This window comes from Pristis pectinata, chromosome 1, assembly GCF_009764475.1.
Source record: "Pristis pectinata isolate sPriPec2 chromosome 1, sPriPec2.1.pri, whole genome shotgun sequence".
Lineage (NCBI taxonomy): Eukaryota > Metazoa > Chordata > Chondrichthyes > Rhinopristiformes > Pristidae > Pristis > Pristis pectinata.
In genome coordinates this window covers 113,115,539-113,138,721 of record NC_067405.1, presented here as the reverse complement: position 1 = coordinate 113,138,721, position 23,183 = coordinate 113,115,539, and the positions used below count along the sequence as shown (strand labels likewise).

The 23,183-nt window shown below is 38.4% G+C and overlaps 1 protein-coding gene across 2 annotated transcripts; it reads right to left on the bottom strand.

The window, feature by feature from the left end:
- Window positions 1–241: 241 nt before the first annotated feature.
- Window positions 242–10,249, bottom strand: otx2b (orthodenticle homeobox 2b). 2 transcript variants are annotated; one of them, XM_052017654.1, is made up of 5 exons: window positions 10,202–10,249; window positions 8,244–8,316; window positions 4,109–4,311; window positions 3,512–3,663; window positions 242–2,872 (listed from the first exon to the last, which is right to left on the bottom strand). In XM_052017654.1, the coding sequence occupies exons 3-5, from the start codon at window positions 4,203–4,205 to the stop codon at window positions 2,249–2,251; spliced, it is 873 nt and encodes a 290-aa protein (XP_051873614.1). In that variant the 5' UTR covers window positions 4,206–4,311; window positions 8,244–8,316; window positions 10,202–10,249; the 3' UTR covers window positions 242–2,248. The 2 variants fall into 2 exon arrangements, with proteins under 2 accessions (XP_051873614.1, XP_051873604.1); XM_052017644.1 differs by lacking the exon at window positions 10,202–10,249 and adding an exon at window positions 8,440–8,600.
- Between the last annotated feature and the right edge of the window lie 12,934 nt (window positions 10,250–23,183).

Here is a 23,183-nt window from a genome sequence, read left to right as displayed (position 1 = left end):
ATGTTATCTTTTCAGAACACTAAAGGTGTTCCACATATTTCAAATCCTTAAAATGGGCTATTGGAATATAGTTACTTCAAGGAGAATTACTGACGCTATGATGCAAACAATGAATTTTGAAGCAGCCTAAAGTGAAATTCCCGGAGAAGGAAGAATTGCTTTGACGGCTGTACACTTTCTGAATATATCTGTAAGCTCGCTAATCCTTTGCTCATTTTGTGAATGCTTGCACCAAACGAAGTGCTGTGAAATGTGAAGATTGACATTTGGTTTCATGCCCACTTTTTAAAACGGTATGGACAGTGTACTGCATGGATATAATTTTGATCCATGATAGGAAGTACATCAATGTTTATCATTTTGTTTGAACGAGATTTTGCGTCAAATTACATTGTTTGCATTCAGACACTTGATATGTGCTGTCACCATAATGTAAATCAAGACTGAAGTTAGTCTGAATTCTTAGGAAGTATACATATTAGGAAGTGTCTACATGTTAGGAAGTATAGCACACGGAGGTCACACTATAAAGCCTCCTTAATCAGGAGAGTAACAAAATGATGGCTGGGACACAGTTTCTGGATCTACTCGGAGAATGGACATGGGGAGTTATCATTAACCAGTTTAGCAGCAAAAGTGATATTTATTATAAAGAAATGATCGAAATTTCACAAGACCTTTTTATCTATCATAAAATAAACACTGTACATAACCGAATATTTATATGATTAGTTTGGACAATAAATATCTGAAATGGACAAAAAAAAATCACTTGTAAAAAGCACAATTTATGAATCATTTTACCTTACCTACATTTACATTGAAAACACTTACAATACCTAATAAAAAGGAAAGTATGTTGTAGAGACTGGTTTCCAGATCAAAGCCCGTCCTTTTTACATAATAAGAAATACTAATTACAAAAGTATCCTGTACATAAAAAATCGATAAAATTTCAGAACTTTCAAGGAAAATAGACAAGTAAAGCGCCTAGCGTCTGTTTAGCTTCCGAAGTTGCAGGTTGGAGTATGTATAACATATATAAATATATATACACACTCTAATTCAGGCATTCTCTGTGCATCATTTGCTACAAGAATTTGTTTACCTCTCGTTTTAAAACTTATAAACAGACAGCTTATATCTGTGCCTCTAAAATGGAAAACAAAAATGAAAAAAAGACCTGGTACAGTGCAAATTTTCGCCACTCCAATATAACAGACTGGCTGCAAGCTATAAAGCACATTCTCACCCTTATGTTTTATGATGGGAATATGGGGGTTGGGTATTACGGGAGATGGAAGAGTGCAGAGGAAAAAAGGAGTGAGATTACCTGAACAGACATTATTTGGTAAACTAATGGACCCTAATGGCAGACTCGAAGTCGCGCAGTTTTGTATACACTCATTGTAAGTGCTATCAAGCTGCATGATTTCTATTTTATCGGATATTGTTTAAGATTGAACCGTGGAAGACAAATCAAAATTGTGCTAGAATGACTTTAATGTAGCCATAGGAATCTGTCGACTCCAGTATGGTTAACGTTTATGCATATATAACATTACTCTATTAACATCTGCAAACAATAGAGCTAATTTCTGAATACCTGATCCTCAATGGGATCAATACAGCTGATCATATTTTAAGATATTGGCATCAGTGTGACAGAGCTTTAGCGTCCATGTGAAGTTTGTAGTCAGAATCACGAAGTCACAGTTCAGTTTATGTTTGAAGGCGCTCGTTTCAAACAATGGCGGGTAATTTTTCCAGCAGAATTTGGCTCCATTTTAGAACAGCAGAAGCACCACCATCACCCCCACCCCAACACCAGCCCGCCTCTCTTGTTCAACAGCATCAAGCGGTTCACATACTTGCATACAGTACAGCAGATCATAATTGTTTTGAGTCTAACACAAATAAAAACACAGATGTACCACTGATATAAGACGCACACTGATTGTCTCTCAGGACTACATATGGAACCCTAATAAACATTTTTTTTAAATAAAGTAGTGCATCTGTGACAACCAATCGCACATTTCACACAGCCCTGATGGTTCTTTATGTTTTTAAACGCCAACTTAAAAAATGGCTAACATTGGAATGATCACAAATATTGTCCTGTCCATTCCAAAGTGTTTAACCTCCAGAGTTGGCTACAAGAACTGGAACGATGACGTTTCGCGCTCTCCATTCCGAAGATCTAACATTGGAATGACTTGTCCAGTTACAACAGAGTCCCAGCACTTCACAAAACTTGGAACTTCCACGAGGACGTTTGATCTTTGTAATCCAAGCAGTCAGCGTTGAAGTTGAGTTTCCATGATGCTGTCTGGTCTTTATAATCCAAGCAATCGGTGGAATTAAAACCTAATCCGCCGGCTGGGTAGCCTTGGGCAGAGAGGGAGGCCGGAGACTGGTTGAGATGGCCTGCAGTGACTGCGTTTGTGCCCATGGGACTGAGCGCCGTGCCTGGGGCGGGGAGCTGGTGGTGCATCGGGGACAGGTACGAGCCGCAGTCCATTCCCCCAAAGTAGGACGTGGATCCGGCATATCCCTGCGTGTAACCCGAGGCCTGGGTGTAGGTCATGGGGTAGGAACGCTGCATGCAGGACGAGGACGTGGAGAGGCAATCGGGGGCGATCGGAGATATGGACGCGGGGCTCCAAATTGACACTGGGGCGGTGCTGCTCGATATGGCCGTCACCGAGGTACTGGAGGGCGGCGTGAATTGGCCGCCGGCCACGCTCTCCGAGCCCAGCTCCCGGGCAGGAGAGCTCTTCTTCTTCGTTGGCCTAACTTTATGCTGCCCTCCATTCTGCTGCTGTTGCTGTTGTTGGCGGCACTTCGCTCGACGGTTTTTGAACCACACCTTAAAAACAAGAAAATACGTTCAACCGGAACAAAAAGAAGTATTTACTGAAACAAACGTAAAGTTAATGGAGTAACGTGGGATAAACGAGATTTCAAATGACTGCAGTATTTTACATGTATTCTATTAAAAATACCCCTGATTGTGTCTGCACTGAGGATCCGGCGTTGAAGTAACTGGTTCCCGATAACCAATATTTCATGTCAATATTGTTGACCATAGTCCTCAGAAAGAAAATCTACAATGAGGCTTTTTTTTCTTGGATCTCTTACATCACTTATTTTTTTCTTGGAACTCCTCATCAGTTTCCCTTTTCTTACGTAAAGGGGGAAATGTTCCTATATAACTTTACCCTGAATGATTAAATTTACAGGTTGAAATCTCGCAACACAACATTCGTCTTTTAAAATTATCTCGCCGAGTTTACGGCCGTTCATCATCAATCCCTTTCAGAAAAGCACAGACCGAGGTCCCAGCAGGCGGTTCGCTGTGAGCTACGGCCAGTCGCCGGCACAGCCGCTGACCCTGCTTCAATCTGATCCCGTTTGGAATTCCCTCCCCAGTGAAACCGATTCGCGTCGGTACAGGAGCACTGGACGTGTTTCTGGGGGAAGCAGTGTGTTGCTGCCTGACGCTCACCTGCACTCTGGATTCGGGCAAGTTGATTTTCAGGGCCACCTCTTCCCTCATGAAGATATCCGGATAGCGAGTCTTGGCGAAAAGCGCCTCCAAGACATCCAGCTGCGCTCGTGTAAATGTGGTTCTCTCTCGCCGCTGCTTCCGCGGAGTAGCTTCAAAAATAAAAACAAGCCAAAGCTTCTAGTACTGGGAACTTCACAGTAAGCTCAGGGGACGATCCACCCCCCACCCACCCCCCACACTCTGCAGGCAAAACGCTTTATACTTCATTTCTTTTCTACAACTAACGCCATTCTCGCTTTAATGTTTGCCGCTGAAGGAAGGATCCGGCCAGTTAGAACGCGGGAAAGTTTCACAATGGCAGTGCAATCTTGCACCAAGTTTTATGCTGGGGCGAAACATTGTTTTCAAGAAAATGGCTTGTGAGAATGTGTTTGCTTCTCAGGACTGCATCAATAAATCTCAGTTAAACAACACGCCGATATACTTTACTGAAAGAGTCGTCAATTTTGTTTGACGTTCTATGGCAAGGTGAAGTCTTGCCAAGTCTTGGAGTTTGTTTTCAGAGATTGAAGCTAAAAGTAAAACGATACTCACAGGGATATCCGACTGAAGGGTGAAGCAGATCCATACCCGATGTAGTGAGGCTCAGCCCATTCACTGTGTATGGAGGTTGCTTGAGATACGACATCATGCTAAAGTTGGTTCGAATAGCAAATTTGCGATAAATAAGTTAAAAAATGCGGAATCTGGTTTGCTTCGATCCTCTGGTGACTTTGCAGTAAGGCCTCGGTTTAAATCTACACACAGAGTGAAAAAGCGTGGTAAGAGGAGGGATCCAGAAGAGCTGTTGTATCTCTGATCACTCAAAGTATCTGATCCCTCTATAGATCCCAGCCTGTCCCTTTAAAGCATCCGGGGACCCCCAGCTGCCTCTTGAACCAAGGGATGCTGACCGGATAAATATGTCCCAAAAACGTGGTACACCCATTCTTCTAGCACGCCTTCTACACACACACACACACACACACACACACACACACACACACAATAAAACAAATAATTCAAATGCACACATCGCATTGTTAGCATTGCAATTTGCATAGATCCCATTCGTTAGCATCAATCTGTTATCACGCTAATTGGCTCAAACAAAACTTGATTGGGACCATTTGCAAAGACAATGGGTTTGCAGGCCCGGGGAGAGAGAGAGTAAAATCGGCAAACTGTTGACAACAATGGAGAGAGAAAAACAAAGGCACAATGCGAAAAAAGATACTGTGCATAATTTACAGCTCGAACACTAATGAAGTTTGTAGTTTTATATTACACGTTTTACAAATGAGGGTTGAGATTGTTTCTAAACAAGAATAGATCCGTTCAATTTTGAGCAGGAGTACAACATTTCATGACACGCAATGCCAGCTTCTATCGAATAGTTTACTCGGGTATCTATATTTTGGGGTAAAGAATATGGTATCTCTGTGCCTGTTGAAACTACGTGTGCCAGAGCCAATAAGGCAAAGCAAACAAGGAATCAATTCGCATATCAGAAAAAAAACATTGAGAAGGCAAACCATTTGCGCCTAATTGTATTGCAGCTGAATGTAAAATCCAACATTATTTAATAAAGAGCTTAGAGTGCAGATTACACAAACAAGAGCCAGGTTCCCTTGTTGATTGTACAACTTTGCACATTGTCACTGCACATTGTTTGGCCGCGGAAGTCACATATTGTCACCTGATTACATGCCCAAGGAATAACAGATAAACCCCTGCGTGGCAACAATATTGAAAATATTAATACTGAGTTTAAAACAAAGCGATTGCGTAATATTTGTGATTTACATCTCACTTTACAAAGCGCTGTTTAACAGGAATGTGCACACCTTCAAAATGGCGGAAGTAGGGTTTACAATGACAAACTTTGGTCAACACAAGACGGTCAACTTAAAAAAAAAGAGTTGTTAAATATAGCAAAAAAGAGCTAAAATAAATCACCGGACCACCCCTCCGTTAAAAGGTACGTGGCGCCGCAACCAGTGAGTGAACATCGCTCTCCCCGCGTTGCATTTAGCAAGGCATCCTTGTCGCAGTCCAACACTTCTGCCCGCTATCTTGAGCCATGACAACACCACATATTGAACTACTCACTATTTTCTACTGTTAAACAAAGATAAACATGCAGAAAGCCACTTCAATTTCAAGTATAAGTTCTTACCTAAAATAAACTTCACTCCAACAATCAATGGGGTAAAATTGATTGCAAGTTGCACCTCCCTTCTCCAGCCGATCGCCCTGACTCTACCTGCAAGGCTGACGCTAAAGGGAAATCGATTCTCTTGGCCGCTCATCGGGAAGTGCGGCCAGTTTTATAGCGAGCTGCCCGAATCTGTCGGCTTCCCAGCACAATCTGTCACTTTTTGCAAGAATCCTATCTACCAGTTGCTCGGCATTCGGTCGATCGTAATTACCCGCCGAGCATGCGGCCGAGAATTAATTATAATAAATGTTTTCTTGATAAATTAACGAGATTATCCGGGTGGCACACGTTCCTTAATTACAGGACGCTGCAAAAACTGGGATGGCGAAGAACGCTTTCTCTCCCCCATCCCCATTTGTTCTGATTAATTTTATGCTTGATGGAAATGAAACAAAGCTATAGAGTCGAACTGTGTTTATTAAAAGAAACATAATTAACCTCGTATAGGGTTCGGCCTTGTAACTTCCAGACTCGTGGGACTTCTCCAAACAACGGACATACCCTTTAGTATTTGGCTTTATTTGCAGCATGCAAAGGTTGCTGCTCAACTACAAAATGAAAATTATTTTGAAAATGACTGGTAAGTTGCTTATCTTATATCACATCGAATTATTTCCCTCACTACCGCCTGTTATGTACGAAGCGAAACTGTTAATATTCGATATATTGTTCCTGCTGATGCCAATTGTTCTTAAAATTCTTCTTTAAAGTGAGCTGCACACGTGCGCTGCCTTCGCTTCCACGTGCCTCTGAGTTTCTGAGGTTTGTCTGAGACATGCACTTCCTTCGAATTTGAGTTTTGCAACCAGGGCGAGCGACTGAGGTGTGAGGTGCCTCGTAAATCACACACATGGGGTGAACTGCGTCTTGCTGAACTCCAGTTTTATTTATACCAGGAGGCCGATACTAATTTTACAGACTTCCGACAAATGTTCTCACTTGATAATTTTAAAAGTATTTTTAGAGGATCTTTGTGATAAGGGTCTGGAATACAGTGTTTACGTCGTTTATTATTTATTCTAAAAATGTGATATAACAGATCCAACTATTTAAACTTCAACACTAACACCTAGCCAAATAGCTATTGAGGAATGCTTAAAATGTCGTAACACAAAAGTAATCCCAAATGAGATTAAGACTGAGAGCATATGTTAATTTTTTTAAAATATTGTTTTTAAATTCAGACTCTTAAATGCTGTCCGAAATAAAAGAGGAACCACATAAGTAGCCACGCCGATTAGTTATCCAGTAGGCGTTTAAACTTTGTAGCTAATGTTCGCTTTTTGTTTCAAAACCTTCATTTTAATCCAAGAAAATATTCCATTCTAATTCAAACCTAGTTTCTTTAAATGGGGAAACGTTAACTTGAAATATTTTGTTGTAAATACGCATGTGATCAGTAAAAAGAAAGGATAGCGTCGATTAAACTTTTTTTCTCTGCAACGTTCAAGTGTCTCCACAACTAAGGGGAGCGAAAAAGCTCTTGTATTTTGCATATGTACTGAACCCTCTACTGTTTGCCTAGAAATGTTGTTAGAAAATCTAATCTTAAGGCCCTGTTTTTTTAACCATCCTAAGTTTGAACACATTTTGTATGAATATATTCTGACTTCTTTAAAAAATCGTTTGGAAGTGGAGCAGGAAATAGTCTAGCTTCTGTCTAGCAAAGACTCTTCTCTACGGACTATTGAACTGTCCCTCTACTAGAAAAGCTGTTGGTCAATAATTGGGAAGCGATCGATTTCATTCCAGTTTATTTGAACTGATAAATCTTTGACACTAAACATCTGCAGCCCAGCGCTCCCCAGATGAGGATGTGATTGCAAGGACTGATCAACGAAATGAAGGGGGTGGGGTGAGGGGAAACTAGAGAAATCCACGCCTCCTCAATTATCCCTATGTTTGAACATTCATTGGGAAGGGGAAATTTACTGGGATTTAACAGCAAGCCTAACACAGGCGAAACTGAAAGAGTGTTTGGCTCAATTCACACAGGAACGGAGAAACAGATAATTGCGACATATTTCTTCGAAGCTCTATCAAGCTTCCAGACAACTCGAAAAACAGCGAAAGCTTTGCCCAACTTGAATATGTAAAGCTACGAATTCTGTCAGCCGCCCCCACCACCGCCGGCAACAACACATCCCCCCCCCCCCACACACACACACACAAAACCACAAAACTAAAAGCATAAGAGAAAACAAACACTCAAAATTCCAGACCAGTTACAACCACCTTGGATGAAAAAAGAAACGGAAGACTTATCAAGATTTGGAATCAGCGAAAAGTGTTCTCATGCACGCATAACAATATCAAACGGTTTTCATTCCAGGGTGGGTATACTCGCAGCTTTTTTTCCCCTCTATGAAACGTTCTGCGCAATACTCGGCACCAAATCTCCATTTCGGTAGAAAATTATTATCCTCGGTTCTGAATCAACAAGGAAGCGCAATTTGTCAAAAAAGTCACCTGTTTTACGGGGCTCAGGTCGATGTAAAACACCCCAAAATTCAGGCGTCCACGTTCCTGACGGCCTTTGTCCCTGAAAGCAAAAATAAAAGAAATAGGTTAGAAGTCTTCAGATTATCGATTCAGAAAATATTTTCGCATGAAATTGATTCAATACCAGCTAAGATAATATTTGGATTTTAAGAAGAAGATGGACCTGTTTAAAGACGGTATGTGTTGTTTGAGAGTGAAAAATGGTTGAGATTGCTGAGTTGTACTGGTCTCTCTCTCTCTCCTTTCTCTGAGACTTGCTGAGAAAGCGCCTCTCTGGTAACTTTTTGACGCAAACTCCGCAGCCAATAGCAAAGGGAGAATGATTGACACATCTCAGCAGAACCAGGGAGAAAATAACACGCAGCAGGAAGAGAGAAGCCCTACTCCAAGAGGGAAAACAGGGAGAAGTAACCCAAAGCAAGAACGTAAAAAAAATTCAAGCAATGGGAGCGACAATCCCAAGCGAAAGAAAGTAATAAAGATTGCACACTGAACGTACCCGCATTAGCCAGCCAGGCAGAATAACATGACAAATAACAGAGCCATCGTAAATAGTCTATGATTGAAATAAATATAACTAAAACAGGACAGATTAAAGAAAATTTCTGGGTTAAGTCAAGAAGACAGACGGAAAACAAGGACAATTTAGAATGTGTAATGGAAAGAGGAAATAAAGCAGGGGAGGGGAGGGAAGGAAGGAGAGAGAGAATAATCGTGAAGGCATTAACCAAGAGAACAGAGGGAGCAATCAGGTTAGTGATTCTGAGCTGAACCAGCAAGATCAAGGAATCTCGATAAGAATAAACCAGAGCTGCATTAGCAGGAGTGACATGGCGAGAAAGCATTAAGTAGAATAATTCAGGATAGCTGGCGCAGAAAAAAAAACAAATCCGGCTACAACTGTCATAGAGCCAGAGAATAACCTGTGATGAACCAGAGTATGAAGAATTCATAGATACACATGGAACTATACAACACAAGGTAAGAGAACCGCATTTAAGATCGGCAAAAGAGAGGGCTAACTCCAGCGACGAATAGTATTAACCGACATATACAATGATGGCGATTCAAAAAAGTTACATCGCAGTAAATCAGTTGTTAGGCAAAGTAAGAAACAAACAGACACGCTGATACAATGACAGATACACAGCCAGATATACACGGATAGATAGATAGATAGATAGATAGATAGATAGATAGATAGATAGATAGATAGATAGATAGATAGATAGATAGATAGATAGATAGATAGATAGATAGATAGATAGATAGATAGATAGACAGACAGACAGACAGACATAGATAGATAAGAAGAAAAACGAAGCCGATTGGAATAACACCACTCTATTAAAATGAGTTTTATCAGTAACCTGTGCCCTAGGATACAATTTACGTGCTTTGAAGTAGAAAGAAACATTACAGATAAAAGAATAGCAGTCCCAGCACAAACGGAGAACAAATACACCTCAAATTTAGACCAAGAATAAATTAGTTCCACTTAATAGGGCAATAACAACAATCTTAAGTTGATTAAGTACTGTAGGACTGACCATTTCTTATTTTGCTGTCCCATTATCGTATTTCTTTTTATGGTTCTCATTTATAGAGTCCTTGTTTATTAAATAACTAAAGCAAATGGGCCCGCATATTTCCGGACACTAAACAAGATTGTAATAGTCCAACGTTTAAAAAAAATCGCAGATATGTTAATTGCAAACATTTCAAATGCTTAAAGAATGATGGCAGGGTATTAATTTTGAATAAAAGCAAAACGTATCGGTTGCTTAAATAACACAATTTGAGCAAGAGGCGAAAGATCAGAGACTGCAGAAGGAAATGTCAAAAAGTGAAATGGTATATAGGAAACTGAAGAAAATGTTTGTCTATTTGAAGGCTTTGTTCTATCCAAGTGTCGAAATACCCACCTGTGCAAATGGTGTTCTCGCATTCTGCTCAGCACCGATTCTACACATGGTCCATCATTAACAGTAATAATAATTTCCGCACATAAAATGATTCATTTCCGACTCAAAAGGAACCCCAATAAGACTTCTAGCACATTTCCTAACCTAACATGCGTAATTCTATGACATTTTGAAGGCTGTAAACAGAACCCATAGCTATATAACTTTTAGGAACAACTAATGTATTTTTTTCTTTAAAGGAGAGTTTCTCCAACAAACAATTCAGGATATCTTCTTAGCAATAAATAAAAGAAATAACAGATGGATTGAAACACACTCAAAGTTAGGAGTAAAGGATATTAGAGACAAGGATGACAAAAGCCACTCATTCAACTACCACCAACCGATATCAAGAATTTTCGCCTCCGATTTTACTTTTACACGCGTATGTTCCTGTGTTAACGAAATAGTTCAGAAGTTGTGAATGAATAGCAGGAGCAACATCGTCTATTTTTAAAAATCTATAAAAGCACAACAGCGCCACACCGGTCAAAACCGCTTCAGATGTCCGAGCCAATGCAAAAGGCAATAACAAAACTTGGTGCATTCACGACTGGAAACTTTGCTGGAGCCAAGTTTCGGAGATTTGCCGCTTAATTGCAGAAAACGTAAACCGCTAACGTTCGTATCCCATTCCTAACACAGTAACACGCCAGAATACAAATTACATAATACCGAGATGCACAGAGAAATATTATGTGATAGACAGAACTGAAATGATAAATCGTGATATACTTAAAATGATAACAGAAGTCAACATACTTTGGTTTGGTTGTCTGGTGCATTTTATAAAAACTGGGAAATAGCTGTGTTTACCAATGTTGCAGTATTATTCTCCAGTGTGTTCTGCATTTACTAACTTTGCGACCTTGTTTTACAAACGCCGTTTTAAATATTTAGTAGCCACAAACTATGGAATTCTATTTATTATGGATCTGAGCAGTTATTACCTTTTATCGAATGATGTATAATTCAATTTCACCTAAATCTATCATTCCCTTTTTGCTCCATCCATTCACTTAGTGTACCTAATGCTCCCTTCCCTATTAATTTTAAATGAAAACAAAAGCTACAACATGACTGGAAATCGTCTCCGAAATGTTAGGTTGCCTTTGCTGTGTGTTTTATGTAGCACCGCGACCAACGATCAATCTGCCAGGGCTTAAAAAATGTCCCATAAGCAAGATTCGAAAACACTTTAAATACTATTGTATATGAATATGTATTTGTGGCTTTCCACTGTTAACCGTTCCTGCATAATAAATCTGCACCTACTCCACGCTGTGTATTAGAGTGCGACGGATCACTTGCAGATGATTTTTTTTCTATTTAACCAAAATTCAAAAGTCACCATTTGATAGGTAATGTAATGTAGCTTTTATTTGAAAGACACACTTTTTGTTTCAATTGAAATTATTGGAATTGAAACAAATCTTTATAAAGTTTTAACTTGTTCTAGTGTTTCCTACGTCGGCGAATTCTTGTGTGCATATTTTCCCCTGTAGAACGGTAAACCGAATCATCAGAAACCTTTGAATTTTTCAAGAACTTTGTTTTAATAAACCTAAATCTTTAACAGTTAAATTATAGCGTCAATGGGCTAATTCATAAAAGTGCATTTGTTCATATTGGTAGCACTATAGGCGATTGGAATGTTAAATTATAGAATAAAGATTTTACGAACTGGTGTCCAGGTTAGATGCAGACACGGTTGTGGAAGAATTAGATCATAGCTTTGAGCTATGCAGTGTATCACAAAGAGTTTTAAAAGAAAACAAAGACTTGCATTTATATAGCGCCTTGCAGGACACCCCGAAGTGGTTTACTGTCGAAGTACTTTTGAAGTATCTTCACTGCCATAATTCATCATAGATAGATTGCTTCTTCTAAAAAAGAAAACTGATTCTACTCTCAGCGAGACTTTAAACTTTGTATATATGAGGACAGAAAGGTTCCAATGCCAGTGACATGGGTGCCGGCGTTCATCTTCCTGGGTAATGGATCTGATTGACTGCTTGGGTTAACATTCTAGCTGTTACCATGCTGACAAAGTGCAATAAAATAAACTAGGAAGGAAGACTTAAACCTGGATCCTATGAAATTGAAACGTTGTAAGGTCGTTTTAAAATGATCATTGTGAGACTGTTTGTACATGTTAAAACAAAACCTTACAAAGTAAAAGCGCGTATATCTACTGAAAATTGTACATCTACCAGACAGTATTTATTCCTACTAAACTTTTATGTCGACACAAAATTATGTATTTGCTAGCATTTCTTAAACAGCCATAGGAATACAGATCATTTTGGTATATTTGACAAGAAATGTCACAAACTAGCAAGTATGGAATGAAAAGATGTCGTTTTACCCGTTGCTTTACACCCAGTCAATTGCCATCAATTGCAGTTCAGCTGATGATTTACTCTTACAGATGTTAATCTTCTGCCCCACATTAAATAAAATTGATAGTTCAGTCCTTAAGTAGATCCGATCACATTTGCCCGGCACCTGTTATTTTCGTGGTCCAGATGTACTATTTAGACAGACTGCACTTCCTGAACTGAAGAAAAGTAGGAGGAGTCGTATAAATCAATGAAAATCTGGATAGTTTTATGTCTAAATCGGCTATCATCTCACCGGCGGTCAAAATAAGAACTCAAGGACCGTGAAGTCATCGAACGCCGTTCGATCAGAAGCATTAAAACGGATTAAATCGGGATCATTTTTTCCTCCGGTAATAGAACGGGTATTTTTCTTAGTTAATTAGTCCAAGTATCAGACGCCATTTAATTAGCAGGGACAAAAAAAACCTCCCACCTCACCTGGAGCGAAAAGAAGAAAGTCCTCAACTGTAAGAATCATTCCCCAAATTTCACAGGAATATTTCGAAAAAATCTATCAGTCGTCAAGGAAAGTAAATGGGGAAAATTTACAGTCTTGTAATGCATTACCACATAAAATACGAGAGGTAGGTAGGGACTCGAGGGCATCAGCTGCCAGGAGGCATTTTTCATTGCTTTAATCGGGATAAAGTTGTGTTATGAACAGCGCGGCGCTGCAATCAGCCTCTGACACAGCTCTGGAGCAGATGCCTGCTTTCCAAATTATACAGTTTAATCCCTTCACAGCAGCGGGCTGCCAACACAAAAAGGAACGAAACACGAGCTCAGTGGAAAAATAGCAATCTAAAGCAGATCCAAGTGTGAGTGAGTGTGTGCGTGTAAGAAAGAGAGAGGCTGAGTGCGTGCGACTACTTCATACTAGTGCTTTCCATTGCCTTATCACCTTTTGCCAATTTCATTCTCCTGCTTTGCCAGTTTTCCATTTTCCAGCATTCTAGCCTGCACTGTTGTTATTCTTGTTTCCTTTGAAACAAGTTAACTCCTTCGAGGCAAGTGCCGCTTTTCAAAGACTCAACACTCGATTTCAGACTACTGGCATAAATTCCTCCTTAATTAATTGGCTATCTCGGTGAAGTTGATTTGTAAATGGGGTCATCAGTAACTCGTTTTGTTACATTTAACATTCATTATTAATAACACATATATGGAATCAGTGCAAATAAAAACAGCAAGCAATGGCACTTTTGTAACAAAGAGAACAACTGAAACCCCAGGAAATCCGAAATTAAAAGCAGAAAATGGTGCACATACTTAGCAGATCAGACAGCGTCTGTTGAGATTACATTTCAGATAGGTCAGTGGACTGAAACGTATCTCTCTCTCTCCACAGATGCTGACTGGCCTGCGAGAATTTCTAGCGTTTTGGTTTTTATACTTAAATGTCAGATTTTAAAAATTATTATTAAGGTATACCAGTTAGATACCACTTTTTTGAGCGACACTTTTATTAAAAATTCCAGATCAGAAATTCGCCAATTGTTTAAAATATCAGATTAGCTAATGTGACTTTAAATAAACAATATTTTGATAATCTACTGATTTTCACGGCATTGGATGTCTGGTGCAAAAATAATTTACTTTCTTTGTAACACCACAAAGCGCCCAGCTGTTGGTTGTACTTCGGTTTTTTTTCTGACAGTGTTATTGTGCATGATTATAACGTATGCGAATATTTAGCATTATACCTCACAGACTGATTAGGTTGGACTTTTACTGCTAAAATTAGGAAATGAACGTAAACTCAGTTTTGACATGTCTTCATTATGGAAATTGACTGTTGAACTGAAGAAAGCTTTTAATTGAAAATCCGGCATATTTCAATAGTAATGCAACAGAAGAAGATTACATACTTTATCCAAACATTCGCACAATTACTGTTGGGATCGAGGATACCAACCAAACACCAGAAGGCATTAGCTCCAATATAGCAGGTTAATATATTAATTGCTGACCGAATCTGATTTTAGAAAATGAATTCTTTCACAGTATTTACATGACCAAGGCAGTATTAAGATTCGAGGAAAACACTTCGAATATAAAGCTACGGAGTCAAGACTGCGTGATTCTGTCTAAACGGATGAACCTAAATGGAATCAGTGTGATTATTTATTTAGGATGGTTAAACTTGAATTCTTAATGTTTAAATAAAAAAGTTAGGTTTTTATATGTAAACTGTGTATGTATCTGCTTTAAATTTTGAAAGGCGGCTTAATTAAACCAGATCTCCAGAGTAAACCTTTTCTCACTGCATTGAATACAGTCTGGAAGGTATGCTGTAAATCAGTGCGGTTTTGTTAAGTTTTGGGGAATTAAGTGGCGCAGCCGCAGACGACGAGTGAACAGCAGTGAAAACTCGATGCATTAAGATAAATTGAATCCAAATCTCACTGTTTTATTATTGATGCTTGTGAAATGTATTACAAGATGAAATTTAGACAGAAGAGAGGACAGCACAACAGTCGGAGCGTGGGATCTCGCACAGATTTATGATCACATCCTGATGATTTCACTGTATATAGAAGTTCAACATTGTTGAAAACATTCATTATCCCAACGTTGTCTTTATTTATACCCGATCTTCTCGTCCCCCATGTCCATTTAGGAGCTGAAAACAGAGCTCTAGCCGAAGTTATTTTGCTGGAGACTGTCCCGCATTGCATTAAAATAGTAAACAACTTTTGCAAAGCCAACGTGACGTGATCAACTCTTAAAAAAACAGGTTCCGACAATGTTGGTCAGTGAATAACAACGTTTGAATCGTCGCTGGAGTGGTCTGTAGCTGGGAATTTGCCACCCTATCTGCTAACAGGAATGGCTTGGAATATCAAAAGCACTTAAAGGAAAACAACCCCAGAGAACCACAATAGACTCGAAACCTTTTTTTTATTACCTGTCATTATTAAATAGATCCTGAGTAAAATTACCATGCAGTTGAAACAAAGTTTATTAACAATTATGGTGGTCATGGGTGATGATTAACATGCAAGTCTATGTTCTTAATGCACTTCCTAAAAGCAGCCCACACCAGCAATGTAGGAATGGTGATTCCTCCTCCTTTACAGTATTAGGTTACTATTAAACCACTAAATATCAACCCCAGTTTCGGCTGTTACAAATTTCGACGCTCAGGAAATGAAAATTTTAACATATTAATCACACTTCCGAACTTTAGTGTTACAGCATGGTTTTACTCGATAGATCTGAGCAAATTATAACGACATGCACAAATCCAATCGAGATTTAATCCACCTCATTTAAATCGAAGTTCAACTTATTTTTCACAGAAACTGAATGTAAAGCATTCTGTGCAAAATTGTGATAAGTGCTTGGTTTAGCATTTATTTTTGTTAAATTAAAATAGCTCCTCATGCAGCTAACCAATGCAAAGTTCCCAATGCTGCTGTTGAGATTGTAATAACCAAAAAATTTTAGAATACTCTGTCAACTGATATGACTTATAAACTTGCGCCGGGAAAGAAATGCAAGTTCTTCTTAGCTAACAGATACAGCATACAGATGCAGGCAATGGAAATAGATCATTGGAAGGGGAAGTTTTTCATAAATATGCTTCTGAGATAGGGCTGAAGAACAATTTGTGTGATTTACTGCGGGGAAGACCTATTGGCAATCGAACATTACTAGTTTATAGTTTGTGTTTTTAAAAAGTGAAGTTTAAAATTTGGGTAATATTTAATTACAGATCCTTACTGGCATCACAACAGTTTTGCAAATGGTAACACTATTCTCCTCCGGCATTATTTTAAAATACAATCCCTTGTGTATAATATTGTGAACGAAACACGCCTCTTTTTAAAAAGAAAAAAACCTAGCCTTTTCAGGTTATTAGTAACTGCCTTAAATAGACTTCTGCAACCGCACTGCGTTCATGGAGCAGATGGAGAGAAAATAAAGGTCTGCTCCACACCGCCTCCTCTACCCCACCCATTCTCTCCTTCTTCGCATGCATAATTGCAGGCATTTAAACAAACTGTTGCAAAATATCTATTCGGGAGCTTTTTTTTGGAAACAGGAAGGACACGATGTTCAATGGATTTAGGAATTATAGCTTAAATGGGGCAATTAAAAATTTCCAAACACCCGAGTGCAGCAACTTCATGCCAGGATGTTTCAGATATCGATTAAATACGTAATTTATTAGAAAGATAGGTAGAGTACACTGCAGTGAAACGACTAACTTCCTGAAAGTTTCTTGAAAGCATTTTAAAGTGATGATTCCCGATAAACTTACTATTTTTATATTTCCTTCCGACGCAAATATTTCAGACACCCCTGAAAACATTGGACATATATTTATTGAATTCTAAATGAAGATTATTTCCTGCCGCAAAGGAAAGTAGAATGCATCACCTGTACATGTCTTAAGAGATGTGTGTAGCGTCATTATTCTAGACTGGTAATCAGTAGAAGGGAAAGAAAATTAATCCATCTTCAACACCTCAACGAATATTTTACTAACACCTATTGCAGTTTGTATGCTTGCACATGTATGAAGTAACTGTGGGGGGAAACTACTGCATTCCAGGCAATACACAAATCACCAATGTTTAATTCATGCTATCAAACTAACTCCGAGTTTAACTGACTAATACAACCATTCAGTATTCATTGCTTGCTGGGAAATAAAAATGTGTTTATTTTGCACACTTCAATGTTATTCACATCATTACAAAGAATACCTCCGAAATATTACGAGGAAATCCCTCAGCGTAAATAACAAAATCTTTGCTAAACTAGTGCAGGGAAGGGGGAAAAGAATTTCAGTTTAATCCCTTCAGTCCTGAATGTTAATTTAGAATTGGCCAGTCATGTCCATTATTGTGACCCACATCCAATAATAATATATTGTATTTGTTCTGTGTCAATTGATGTAGAACACATTTACTGTACACTTACTGCATAATTGTTGGAAGAGATAATTTTCCAACATGACAAAGAACCCAAGAACATAAGAAAGAGGAGCAGGAGCCAACCATCCAGACCTTTGCACTCAGAAAAAGTCACTCAGACATAGAAAAATTCTGATCTGCCTTTTAGTATAAATATAGTTGATCCATTAGCTCATCCATATTCTGAACCAATATCCATATCCCTCCATGCCCTTTGCATCCAGAATTATTTATCACAGCCTTTCACTCTGTCTCCTCTTGTTTTCACTGTTACTTATCCAGACAAGTGGATATGAAGATTTTGGAAGATCAGGGGTTGGAGAGAGGAGGTGACCTCTGACCTTTCTGACCACGGTATTGATCTAATGGTCCACTTCCTCTCTGGTCAATAATGGCCCCCAGATATGATGGCAGGGAAATGGTAGACTCTCTTTTTGTAGATAGTCAGTGTGGCATGAGTTCTATTTGCCTCCTATCAGCCCAGACCTTCTTGGGTGCAGAGTACTGCATTACCTGATGAACTTTGAATGGAATTGAAAACTGTGCATTGATTAGTGAACGTTTATACCTCTGATGGACAGAAGGTCTTTGATGAAACAGCTGAAGATGGTTGTACCTAGGACACTACGGTAAGGAACACCTGCAGTGATGTCTTGTGGCTGAGATGACTGCTTTGAAAGCAATGATTTTTTCCCTTCATTTCCATTCATTGAACATCAAATGGCGTATGTGTCAATTATGAAGCATGTGGAAGGGCCGTTGAATTTGCACTAACTCATTAATCCATAATTCTTGCAATAACTGGTAATCTTGTGATTGCAGGAACAATACCTTTGTAACTTGAGTCCCTCTTATGTTTAAATATCATAAATCCCTCTCCTACTGCATTCCTAGCCAATGCTAATAGGCTTGAGAAACTCTAGTGTAATCTTTAGGGTAAATAAAATCAGATTGAACATCACTGTATGACATATTATCCCATTGGCTTAAAACTAAAATACTCTTTCCTAAAACTATGTCCCATTTTGTTTTGTAGAATTATTGGAGTCATTTCTGGATCACATTTCTGCAATATGTATCATCTCAGATTACAATCTTCACCTTCTGAATTGCTACAAATACAAGGTAAAGTCCATTTAATGCCATAGGTTTCCCACAAATAACATCAAACACATTTCCCTTCAAGTGCATTTACAAATATAATATTGTAAATAGAAGAAGAAATAAGTTTCTTTAGGATATTGTGAGGCCACTAAACTGTATCATTTTGCATACTGATGCTTGTGCCTAAAAAGACTTTTAAAAAAAATTGCAGTTGGTATCCTTGAATATGGCTGACACTACAAGGAAACAATCATATTTTGATCATTCTTTGCTATTGCTGTAAATTGGAAGAGAGTTTGGATATTTTTGGCCATATTTTTAGTTCTGCAACTAGAATATGCTTGAGGTCCATCAAGTTTAATTGAGCTAGTACAGTATTCATATTTTTGCAACTCCACAAAAATCATATTTTTATTTCGCACCCGTCACTGCACAGTTTTAAGAAACCAAAAGAATGCTGCAGTCAGAGACAATTATAAATATGTTCTTTAAAAATATGTTTCATTATTTCTTACTTTCATAAGTCTCGTGGAATACACAGGTCTACAGTTTGCAGACATTGGTTTTTCATTGAAGACAATAATATTACTTCCTTTTCCAATTATTTCTTCAGCCAGATAGTGTGAACACACCCAAAACAACAATTTCAATTAGTTGGTAAACTAATGTATACACCACAAGAAGATCATTACATCTATTCATCAAAAGCAGAATATACATGTTATCTATATTTTTTCAATAAAACGTTTGCATCTTGCATACTTGAGCCTCAAAATTAATTTTTATAGCTTGCCTTAAACTTGTTCCCAGTCAGTATGCTTATCATTGACCTTGCCAAGGAAAGCTAGAGACAATAAATATCTTTATCTGTTTCTCTCCAAAATATTTCCTCGCAATTATTAAAATTGAATTTAATGCAGCAGATGAAACTACATATTTGCAATCACTACATCTATTATAGTTTGAAGATTAATCAATTTTGTATTCAAAGATATTAAATTGCCATAAAATAAAAACTTTAATGAGACAAGGGAAATATGATTTGTAGAGAATATTTACATCAAAGTCAATGTGCAAAGCATTTTACAATAAAAGTTGCTATAACATTTGTGTCAGTATAATTTATGGCATACAATAATAATATTTTCTGAAGTATCTCCTCAGATGTTGAAAACACCTCAAACAACAATTTATTGTATTTCCATGTAAGTTTTATACTATAAATTATCAAGTTATGAAACATAATAAAACAAAAATCCTACTTTAGGGACAAAATTAATCTTAATGTGAAGCAACATAAAATTCCTGAAACTACACTAGTGTTGTAATTTTCAGGACGAATTTATTGTGTTAATAATCAAACACTTGAATAAGCTGAATTAAGAGTTTGTTTTAAATCATCAGAATTATTATTTTGATCATCAGAATATAAACAACTATTTTCAGAGGAAATGTGAAATAGTATACTGTTTTCATCGGGGCAACAGAAAAAAACTCCATTTAAACGTACAAAACCATTTACCCATCTACTTGTTATGGTGCTTGTTCCCACACACTCCTGAATTCACACTTCACTCTGGTACTTTGGATAGGTTTTCACATTTTGACAAAATAGTTTGCACTGTTTATATATTTTATGGCATACTTAATGTTTCTATCTGTCAGAAGGAACTTTGAACTTTCTACTTTGATTTTGTTCAGAATTACAAACCTGTTGCTGCTAATCCAGTGAAAGCACCTGAAGTACTACTATATTATTCTAAAATACTTTATATAAGAAAAAAGTCATTGTTTTATTTTAATTGCAATAATTATTGCAGCTGCTATGTTCAGTACATTTTTAAGTAAATTAAACATCTCAGGAATTATATGAAAACTGTTTTATTGATTATATTAGTTTTATTCAGGAACAACAATTGTATCCTAAATTCTCCTTGCTATGTGGTTATCTCTATTATGCATCGGATGGATTCATAAGTGTCAATTTGGACACTGGCTTTATATGGGAGTCAGATTTCTAACTTAAGATCAGATCTTTATTAGTCACATGTATATCGAAACACACAGTGAAATACATCTTTTGCGTAGTGATTTTGGGGGGCAGCCCTCAAGTGTCGCCACGCTTCCGGCGCCAACATAGCATGCCCATAACTTCCTAACCTGTATGTCTTTGGAATGTGGGAGGAAACCGGAGCACCCAGAGGAAACCCACACAGACACGGGGAGAACGTACAAACTCCTTACAGACAGTGGCCGGATTTGAACCCGGGTCACTGGCGCTGTGAAGCATTATGCTAATCGCTATGCTACCATGCCTGTATAATCATAACTGTAAACTTCATAATCCATTTATGTTGCAGTATTTAACTACGTAATAACATTCATAATTAAGTATTTTTCGGAGGGAACATGGTTTGTGTTCCAATAAGAAAACAATAAATAATTAAAATCCCTGAAATTTGTCTTGGAAATATAAGTAGATAAATTCATTGTTTGAAACTTTAAATGGGATGTGTCTAGTGAAATAGTATTTAACCACTGTAATGAGCAATCCCAGATTAATATTATATATTGTTCATGGCTATAGTTTGCTCTTAAATGCAGATGCATTAATATTTATTATTGCAGATTAATTCAACAACCAGCTCAGTATATTTTTAAATCCACAAATTGCTCATGTGTTGCAGATTGATACAAGTTTCCTTAACATTAAAAGTAATCATATACTGTCCCTTAACAGTTCTCTGTCACAAGTCGTTCCCATGCCAATTATGGTTAAGCATTGTTCAGATTATTTCTCCATAGCTCACTTTCACAGGTTGTCCTCATTGGTTTACACACATGCATTGAATAAGATATAACAATAAACACATTCTGTTATTATGATCAGTTTACAAATAGTTTGGGGCAATGAAGAATACTACAACTTGTACCTAAACAACTATAGAAGTTTCCATTTGGATGGTGTGGGAATTAAAGGAAGAAATCGTTGGGGCCCTGGCAGAGGTTCTCATATTTTCATTAGCCACAGATGAGGTACTGGCAGACTGTAGGATGGCTAATATTGTGCCTTAATTTAAGAGGGGCTGAAGGACAAGCCAGGGCGCTACAGACCATGACCTTAACATCACTGGTGGGAAAGTTATTGGAGGGGATTCTGAGAGACAGGATATATTTGCATTTGGAAAGGAAAGGATTGATTAGGAATAGTCAACATGGATTTGCGCACAGGAAATTGTGTTTCACAAATTTGATTGAGTTTTTTGAAGACGTGAGCAAGAGGATGAACAAAAGCAGTGTGGTAAATGTTGTCTACATGGGCTTCAGCAATGTTTTTGACAAGGTCCTGGTTGGCAGGCTGGTCTGGAAGGTGAGATCACATGGGACCCAGAGCAAGCTGGCCAATTGAATACAAAATTGGCTTGGTGGTAGGAGGCAGAGGGTTGTAGCGGAGAGTTGTTTTTTAGATTGGAGGCCTGTGACCAGTGGTGTGACAGAGGGGTTGGTGCTGGGTGCACTGTTGTTCTTCATATATATTAACAATTTGGATGACAATGCAGGTGACATGATCAGTAAATTTGCAGATGACACCAAAATTGGAGGTGTACTGGACAGTGAAGAAGATTGTCTAAGGTTACAACAGGATCTACATCAACTGGGAAAGTGGGCAAGGGATTGGCAAATGGAATTTAAATCAGACAAGTGTGAAGTGATGCATTTTGAGAGGTTGAACTAGGGCAGAACATACACTGTGAATGGCAGGGCCCTGGGGAGTGTTGTAGAACAGAGGGACCGAGGGATATGATTACCTGAAAGTGGCGCCAGAGGTAGGCAAGGTGGTGCAGAAAACGTGGCATGCTTGCCGTCATCGGTCAAAGCGCTGAATACAGGAGTTGGGACATCATGCTGCAGTTGTACAGGACATTGATGAGACCACACTTGGAGCCATGCTACTGGATGGAAGTGATTAAGCTAGAGAGGCTGCAGAAAAAGATTCAGAAGGATGTTGCTAGGACTGGAGGGCTTGAATTATAAAGAGAGACTGGATTGGCTGGGACTGTTTTCCCTGGAGCAAAGAAACCTGAGGGGTGATCTTACAGAGGTTTATGAAATCATGATGGGCATAGATAGGGTAGATGGTCACAGTCTTTTTCTCAGGGTAGAGGAGTATAAAACTAGAGGGCATAGGTTTAAGGTGAGAGGGGAAAGATTTATAGGTGATCTGAGGAGCAAGTTTCTCACACAGAAGGTAGTGGGTATATGAAATGAACTGCCTGAGGAGGTGGCAGAGGCAGGAGCAATTACAACATTTAAAGAAAATTTGGACATGGATAGGAAAGGTTTCGAGGGATATGGGCCTAATGCAGGTAAATGGGACTAACTCAGGGAGGCACCCTGGTCAGCATGGATGAGTTTCCATTCTGTATAATTCTATGTCTCTATGACTCTGCTTGCTGACTATTAAGATTTTGCTTATAACATTCATCGACATATCATGAAGTGGTTCAATAGTAATTGTGTTCTTTCAAT